The 9,908-nt window shown below is 29.7% G+C and overlaps 1 protein-coding gene across 2 annotated transcripts in view; it reads left to right on the top strand.

Moving 5' to 3' along the window:
- Positions 1–9,555, top strand: part of LOC111421032 (sodium/calcium exchanger 3) — a 108,379-nt gene extending 98,824 nt beyond the window's left edge. For both annotated transcript variants that reach the window (XM_023054142.2, XM_023054143.2), the window contains exons 4-7: positions 1,900–2,098; positions 2,154–2,312; positions 2,817–2,988; positions 7,152–9,555. In XM_023054142.2, the coding sequence (XP_022909910.1) occupies positions 1,900–2,098; positions 2,154–2,312; positions 2,817–2,988; positions 7,152–7,356 (735 nt within the window). In that variant the 3' untranslated portion in view covers positions 7,357–9,555. The remainder of the gene's footprint in view (positions 1–1,899; positions 2,099–2,153; positions 2,313–2,816; positions 2,989–7,151) is intronic.
- Positions 9,556–9,908: the final 353 nt, after the last annotated feature.

Here is a 9,908-nt window from a genome sequence, read left to right on the forward strand (position 1 = left end):
TCAATCAGAATTACCAACCCAATTTAAGAAAAATAGAAATTTTAACTTTTCAAAAATTTTCTTTTATAACTTAATAATTATAAGTGATGGAAAAAAATGTTTCGTACAACAAATGTTTAGAATTAACCCATAAAACATATCCAGTGAGTTATTTTAATCCACCAATCAGTAGTACCAACCTAACTCAAAAATAAAACAAAATTTTGGGGTTTTTGACAATTTTCGGATATAACTTCTTAATTATGAATTATGGAGGATTCCTTTTTAGACAAAAAACTTTTATAATTAACTCATAAGACGTATTGAATACAGATATTTATCCCATCAATCAGAATTACCAACCCAACTTAAAAGAATTGAAATTTTGACGTTTTCAACAATTTTCTTTTATAACTTAATAATTATAACTGATGGAAAAAAATGTTTCGTACAACAAATGTTTAGAATTAACCCATAAAACATATCCAGTGAGTTATTTTAATCCAACAATCAGTAGTACCAACCTAACTCAAAAATAATACCAAATTTTGGGGTTTTTGACAATTTTCGGTTATAACTTCTTAATTATGAATTATGAGGATTACTTTTTAAACAAAAAATGTTTAGAATTAACTCATAAGACGTATTGAATACAGATATTTACTCCATCAATCAGAATTACCAACCCAACTTAAAAAATTGAAATTTTGACGCTTTCAACAATTTTCTTTTATAACTTAATAATTATAACTGATGGAAAAAAATGTTTCGTACAACAAATGTTTAGAATTAACCCATAAAACATATCCGATGAGTTATTTTAATCCACCAGTCAGTAGTACCAAGCTAACTCAAATATAAAACTAAATTTTAGGGTTTTTGACAATTTGCTTGTATAACTCATTAATTATAACTGATGAAAAAAAATGTTTCGTACAAGAATGGTTTAAAATTAACCCATAAAACATATCCCATAAGTTATTTGAAAAAGATAACACCAAATTTTGATGTTTTTGATCACAATCGTAGACATAATATGTACTCGTCGGATGTTTTCGCAAAAAGTTATTATTATTATCATTTTCTCTTCATCTCCTCTCGCTCCCCAAAAGCACTGCAGCTCAAATAGAGGCTAGTATTTCTCTTGCCTTGCATTCTGCTGCGTAAGAGCTTTTTGGCATTCTTCTCATTGGAGTCTTTGCACCCTGACAAATTCTGAGATAGAGGCTTCCTTGAACAGATGGTTAAGTTCCCCGTTTGGAAGAATAATGAAGTTCTTCCATTTTCTTCAGTATTTTCAAATAGTTCCAGCTTATTCTTTGAACTCTCTGTCATAATTCATGTCTCGCATCCATAGCACAGTATAAGTCTAATGATGGTTTTATAGACTCTAAAACAAGGTGAAAACTGTACCTATTCCATGATGAATTATGAGACGAATTAAAATTTAAATGTTAATTAAAAAGATTGGCTCGAAAATTTTCTAGCTGTAATTTAGGAATTCTTATATCTTGAATCTGTACACATTTCTTTTGTACTATTCATTTTACTACTACCAAAGCACACTGTTCATTTAAAAACAAAAAGACCAAAGAAAAAACGTACAACCAATTTGCTTTATACGTGTTCGCCATCACACACAAATGCACCCAACATCCTGTGTCTGTCGCATCTTGAAAGTTCTACAAATAAATCGATTTTCCCCTTCGATACGACAACCGTGCAATTTACGCCTCCCTCCGGTTTGTTATAAATCACCGCAAAACCTCGACGTCGAGGTCCTGTACGATGGAAAACGAGTACTAAAATTGACACACCCCCAACCCCCCTTTAAACTCCTGCAACCAACTTTCCAACCGAAATATATCATTGACAAGTTTGCCAAGTTGCATTTTATATCGTTCTTTTTATTACTTTCAGAACACTGTCGACAAGTTGGTGCAAAGAGCCAACGCATCACTCCTAATAGGAACGTCATCTTGGAAAGAACAGTTTGTGGAAGCCGTAAACGTCAGCGCCAGCGATGAATCGGATGAGAAAGCTCCTTCATACATGGACTATTTTATGCACTGTCTAACATTCTTTTGGAAAGTTGCCTTTGCTTTCGTTCCCCCAACAGGTAAAATTTTCTTTCTTTTATTTATTTTTAATCATCATGAGCATTTTTTTTTTAGGATTATTTAGAGGATATCTTTGTTTCGTAATATCTATAGTTGTAATTGGTATTGTTACGGCTGTTATTGGTGACGTAGCATCTCATTTTGGTGCTACATTAGGAATTAAGGATTCCGTAACAGCTATTGTATTCGTAGCTTTGGGCACAAGTATTCCAGGTAATTATCAATGTTATATGAATTTCAGTATAATTTTCTCGATGGTGAAAAAAATCGATTACTGCTCTCTACATATTATTTATGCAATTCATGCATGCATAAGTATTTTAAAATATTTCCGTTGCTGTCAACTTGTAATTTCAAATAGCTGGAAAATAATTGATAAATTAATTAATAAATTTTTTTAAAATGAATTTAATAAATAATTTTTAGCAATCAACGCCTAAATAGTAAATAGATTTGGATTTTGATTGTATATTATTTTTCCACCAACAAACAACGAAAAACCAATTTTAAAATTTCTATAAACAATATAAATCCGTTGTTTGTGTTAATATTTTATTCGAATGTTGTTTTTATAAACGTTTTTGTTGTATTATTTATTCCAATTTTTACTAAATACTTTAGGCTTTTACATAGGATGTAAATAAAGACAAGAAAATTATTCCTTGTATTCTTAAGAATTATTACGGGTTGTTAAACTCAAGATGTTATCGTTTGCAGATACTTTCGCAAGTAAAGTGGCCGCGATCCAAGATAAGTACGCGGACGCAAGCATAGGGAACGTGACCGGAAGTAACGCCGTCAACGTTTTTCTTGGAATAGGCGTGGCATGGTCCCTAGCGGCCATCTACCACAACTATCACGGGAACGCTTTCAAAGTGAACCCGGGCAAGTAAGTATGCCCCCGAGCGTTGGATTAATTTCCGAAAGGGGATAAGCGGAATAACAATGCCTATTTTGAATTCCCCCTTTTCCCTTCCATAACGCCGAAATTTTACGAACCAAGTATTGGCCATATTAATTTTCTAGGAAACCCCGAAATTAAATTTTGAAAATATACGGACTTAAAATAAAAGGGTTGAGAAACGAGGTGAGAATTAACTATGGGATGTATAAATTTCGTTTCTCCATCGGAGAATCGGTTATTACTAGGTTTTTATCTTTACGGCGTCGCCTTTACAGGTGGCTCGGAATTTCCGAGACGGCGTGATTTATATCCAAGGCGGAATTGCGGTTTCCCAACGTAAATCATGCGACGTTCCATAAATGTCCCCGGTGGTATTCGTCTTTCTGCTCGAGAAAATAGAATTCGCCAACCTATGTTACAGTATTTCACCAAATAAATCATTCAAAAAATAGTACACAAATTGTAACAAAAAAAAATTGGAAATGTCATACTACACAAAATTAATTTCTCACAATTTAAAGTTCATCTCTTATCGATTCAATTTAGCCCCGGAGTGTTCATGTACAATTTTACGTTATTTAAAATTTGTTTAGCTATTTTGTTGTCTAAAAAACGAAGAAGAACTCATGGTGAATCGAATAACGTATAGATTAGTGATGGAACGGATAGTGATTGCATAATTCGAAAATATTTTCGATTATTTCAAAACGGCTTATTGCACTAAAAAGAGGATATTTTAATTAATAATTGGTGATATTTCCACAAGGATTCTTCAAGAAATTAATTTTACAGCGAATTTTGAAAATTATCGATGAAAATTGCAACATCGCAAATTTTACCAAAACTTCAAATATTGTTTTCTCAAAAACTAAAAGTTATTTTTCAAAACGTGTTGGTTCATTGGAAAGAGGACACTCTTATTAACACTTTGGGATATTTTCATACTCATATTCCAAGAAATGGATTTTATACGAATTTTTAAAACTTAATCGGCGAAAATTGCAAAATTCGAAAATATTGTTGATTATTTCAAAAATTTATTTCTCAAGAACTAAAAGTGATTTTTCAAAACGGCTTGTTGCATTAAAAAGAGGATACTTTAATTAATAATTGGTGATATTTCCACAAGGATCCTTCAAGAAATTAATTTTATAGCGAATTTTGAAAATTATCGATGAAAATGGCAACATCGAAAATTTTATCAAAACTTCAAATATTGTTTTCTCGAAAACTGAAAGTTATTTTTCAAAACGGGTTGGTTCATTGGAAAGAGGACACTTTTATTAACACTTTGGGAAATTTTCAAACTCATATTCGCAGAAATGGATTTTATACGAATTTTTAAAACTTAATCCGCGAAAATTGTAAGATTCCAAAAAATTTTCGATCATTTCAAAAATTTATTTCTCAAGAACTAAAAGTGATTTTGAAAACGGCTTATTGCATTAAAAAGAGGATACTTTAATTAATAATTGGTGATATTTCCACAAGGATCCTTCAAGAAATTAATTTTATAGCGAATTTTGAAAATTATCGATGAAAATTGCAACATTGAAAATTTTATCAAAACTTCAAATATTGTTTTTTCAAAAACTAAAAGTTATTTTTCAAAACGTGTTGGTTCATTGAAAAGAGGACACTTTTATTAACACTTTGGGATATTTTCATACGCATATTCCAAGAAGTGGATTTTATACGAATTTTTAAAACTTAATCGGCGAAAATTGCATAATTCGAAAAAATTTTCGATTATTTCAAAAATTTATTTCTTAAGAACTAAAAGTGATTTTTCAAATCGGCTTGTTGCATTAAAAAGAGGATACTTTAATTAATAATTGGTGATATTTCCACAAGGCTCCTTCAAGAAATTAATTTTATAGCGAGTTTTGAAAATTATTAATGAAAATTGCAACATCGCAAATTTTATCAAAACTTCAAATATTGTTTTCTCAAAAACTAAAAGTTATTTTTCAAAACGTGTTGGTTCATTGGAAAGAAGTCTTATCAACACTTTGGAATATTTTCAAACTCGTATTCCAAGAAATGGATTTTATACGAATTTTTAAAACTTAATCGGCGAAAATTGCAAGATTCGAAAAAATTGTCGATTATTTCAAAAAATTTTTTCTCAAGAACTAAAAGCGATTTTTCAAAACGGCTTATTGCATTAAAAAGAGGATATTTTAATTAATAATTGGTGATATTTCCACAAGGATCCTTCCAGAAATTAATTTTATAGCGAACTTTGAAAATTATCGATGAAAATTGCAACATCGAAAATTTTATCAAAACTTCAAATATTGTTTTCTCAAAAACTAAAAGTTATTTTTCAAAACGGGTTGGTTCATTGGAAAGAGGACACTTTTATTAACACTTTGGGATATTTTCATACTTTGGAGTCCTCTTCTTCTCTCTCCGCCAATATGGTTGTTTCGTAACACTGAACACATTAAATAAATTCTGATTTTTCTCCAATTTTTGATGACCATCAGTCTCTAAATTGTTTCACATTTTTATAACAATCCACGTTTCACACTTTTGTAACTTTAACTAAGAATTTAATTTTTAACAATTTAAATTTAACTTTGTCAATTCGACTTAAAAAAATTTTTTTCAAAACTTTTTCAATTTTTATAAGAAATTTTTCAATTTTGTACGTTCATCTTCTTCAACAACAAATGTCATCATTAAATAAATCTCTTCTCGCCTATTAGTTTCTCTGACACTTTCGGCTGATGATGGAACGTTGATTCCGAAACCGGTTCCGATTTATATACTACAATAAAGCAAGTTTGAAGTTTTTATCTGTTTTTGAATTTTTTTATAATTTCCACTTGCAACATGGATAATTGGTTATGTTATTATACTAATTTGCATATCGAGACTATAAATTAATTTAGAAGACTTTAGAATGTTATGACATATTAGTACAAGTCGCTTGTAACCAATTATTTGAAAAGTATTTTAATGCCAACTTGTTTCAAAGTTCGTTTGGCACTTTTCGATTAATATCCACTACAAATAGTAAAATTATATGAGAAAACACCCCTTTATTGCAACATATCGGCTTAATTATATATTTGTTCAAAAAATCTATTCGCACATATAAAGTTGAATAAATGCAATGCTGAAATAACAATGAATAACAAAATACTTGTAGCCAAGCGCATCAAAAACGATTTTAACTTGTCAAAAGAAATTCTGTATTCTCTTCCCCCAACGTTGAATTCGGTTTCTCTTCGACACATGTAGTTGATATAGTCTCTCCTTTCGTGAGGCGAAAACGTTGGATGTGTCAGGAGCCTAAACTCGAACTTCCTTTAACCCATAATACCCGACGTAAAGTTTTCATGCACTGAAACTGATGCGTAGTCTCACAGACTAAACGCCAATTTTAAAGATTTACATAATTTTCAAACTATAAGCAAAAATTTGTAATGAAAAAATTTTCTGAACAACAATTTTCTAACAATAATAAATCTGGCTAATAAAACAACTTCAAATGACAAATTATGAAAATTAAAGTAGAAGTAAATGGCAATCGAATAAAATATTTTCTTGAAACTGAATCAATACTATTCAATACCTCTATTGTCCAATTCAGCAACCAAACGTTTCAGATGTTTGCAATTACAAATCAATACCTCGTCGAAAATAATAACCGTTGGGAATATCAATTTGATAAACATTGATATAATGAGACTGGATGTAATTATATTAAGACCGGCTAACTTAACAGCAATTATCGGACACAAATGATTACCTTGACATCAGCATTACAATGAGTAACTATGCAATAACGAGATAAAATGAAAATTTCGGTGCTACGTTTTTACAAATGATAGGATGAACTTACAAAATGTGAAAGAGGCCCAGAAGAACATTGATGAAAAGAAACTTGTAGAATTTCCTTGTTTTTATTTTACAGTGACAGGTTTAGAATGCAGTTCATATTCAGATTATTTGATGATTTGACCTTATTAGTTACCTTTATCGATTTGATTGAATTTATTATCACGTAATAGACAGTCTGTAACATCAAAGCGTATATCGTAATATATCTATCCTTGTTTTTAGCGTTACTCTACAATTTATTTGATCCATTAATATTAATTTAACAAAACTATTTTATCTTACTTTTTTTTTAGTTTGGCATTCTCGGTAACAATGTTCTGTATTGGAGCGGGAATAACCATCATCGTCTTACTTCTTAGGCGATCAAAATCAATAGGTGGCGAATTGGGTGGTCCAGTTGTAGCCAAATATATTACATCCGGATTTTTATTCCTATTATGGGTCATGTACCTGGTGTTATCATCATTAGAAGTGTACGGCGTTGTTAAGGGCTTCTAAATCTTCTGCAACTTTGTATTTTAGTTGAAGAAATGAAAAGTATAAAATTAAAAATTTCAAAACCCAATCTTAAAAATGTCCTGTCTCTCTTTAGTACTATATTGATAATAATAACGAAGAAGTAAGTTCATAAATCGAACATAAACGTTTCGTAGTAAGTGTTAAAATGCCAAAGCAATGTTTATTACTGTTAATTAATGTTACTATACTAATTAAGTACTTAAGAGGACGTTGTTATAATGCCTAGATGTAAATAAGAACGAGAGTCCGTTTTATATTTATTGTTGCGCGCGCTAGTTGTTTTTAATTGTACATAAGTGTGGTTATAGGGATATTAATTTAAAATTTAGAACGAACGAAGAAGATAGGCGAAAGAACTAATCGAGAATATCGATTAGTACAAAGAAGAAACGGCTTTAGCAGACTTATTAGCGACAACAACTGCCAACAGCCTACGTTTTTTGTTACCTAATTAATTAGATTAGTTACGTATTATCATTTATCATAAAGTACATTTTAAACATAGGGTATTTTTAGAAAAAGAAAATTTTCAACGAACCACCCAGTATAAATTTTAACCTCCATTATTCAGTTTTATTTAGTACCTGCATTTAAATGATCCCTTCATAATTAACATTGCGTTGAAACACCCAAAATCATTTATTTATTACTACATACTATCATTTTGAGAAATGTATATTGTGTAAATATTTAACGATACCTATTATTCATACCTGCCACGTTGAAATTGCTTATTTGTTATTGTAACAAAAAAGAATTAAAGTTTTAAACATTCCACGAATTAAAACACGAACCTCAAATAAGCAGCTTCGATAAGTACGTAGTATTTATTTCTTAATTAATTAATTCTTCCGTACACCCTTTAAAAAGAGCGTATTATTCAAAAGATGCTGACGAATTCCACAAACTAAAACATGCCTTAAAATTGATTATCTCAAATGTTGTAATTGGATAAAAAATTAAACATTTTCAACTATACACAACCAATTTTAATCACAGAAAAGGATAGAAAAAGACATAGAATATGAGTCAATTTTTCAATTTAAAACAAAAATTAGAATAAACATTAAATCGAAAAATTTAGGAAAAGTTGACCAAAATAAAAATGGAATTGTAGCAATTTCGACTGATTCAGACCAATACCACGATTGAAGTTAGGCACAAAACGTATTACATTAACACTTCAATTTAGCGGAGAAAGTGCAATTCTTTGGAACAATATTAAACTAGAACAAAGTCTGATTAGAAAAAAACAAACAATGGGAACTATACGAACCAATCTTATGTAAAATTTTGAGATATCACGAGCTCTTCTATAGAATCGTAGAGTAGATTTTTCAACCTATACTATTCTGAGGTTGCTTTTTAATTAAATTAGGCCACTATAAAAAAAATGCCATTAAAACATAATAATACGACGTTATAGTATGTTAATTTGTTTTCTGCAGGGTGAGTTGGGAAGATTTTTAGTCATAAACACAATTCCAAAATAAATATTCAATTACCTTGATAAATAATACTAATTGTTTTATGACTTTGTAACTTTATTTATCCGATCCTAACTAAATACACCCTGATTAGTTTACATCTTTAGTTAAAATGTTCTAATAAAGAAAATAAACTTAAAAATAAAACTCTAGTCGCTCCATAGATATAGAAAAACTATTACATAAACCCTACTTGTAAATTTTCCTTATACTCTTAAAAAAAATTTAGTAACTACATTAGAATTAAATGACAAAAAAAAAGATTCGATCTTCCATAAAAGGATTAAATGAAATAACGCAAGGAAATAAATTATATAAAGAATAAACGGCAAAGAGTACTTATATTAAAAACAATGAAAACGCCACGTCGCTGTTGTAAATTTTGAAATTAATTCATTAAATCATACTAGTTGTTCATATCAGATGTTTAAAATGAACGGAAAGGACGATTTTAAAACATTGTTATCGTTGTACTATTTTCTAACGTTAACATATCCGGCACAACTTTTTAAAATGTTAAAGAAATGACAAGAATCAAATCGTCTTAATGGCCAAATCAACTCGAAACTACTTGTAGTTTTAAGTTTATAATCACACTACCGGTATGTGAAAAAGAAAATGTTAAAATACAATAATTTATGATGGATATATTGTAATAAGTAATAGATGAAAAATAAATATATATACTCAAGTTTAAGGTGTATTTTTATTTCAAAGAAAAATCATCATTTTTAATCAGCTATCATGTTAGATTATAAAGACACGCAATACAGGGAAAATAAGCGTCGCAGCTGCAACCGTGTTCCCCTCTCCCTACTACTAAACTAGTCCCACCGCATTCACTCTGTAAAGTGGCGCCACCGTTATAATATACCGAACCACATCCGAGCTGAGAATTTTACATTTCTCAAAAAATATTTAAAAATTGAAAATCATACTAATAAGTTGAAAAAGTAGGGAATTTTAAAGATTTTAAAAATCACATAAAGTAGTTAAAAATACGAAAAGTTGTAATATTTTATAAAATTGATATATTTTATTATT

Source organism: Onthophagus taurus, chromosome 7, assembly GCF_036711975.1.
Source record: "Onthophagus taurus isolate NC chromosome 7, IU_Otau_3.0, whole genome shotgun sequence".
Taxonomy (NCBI): domain Eukaryota; kingdom Metazoa; phylum Arthropoda; class Insecta; order Coleoptera; family Scarabaeidae; genus Onthophagus; species Onthophagus taurus.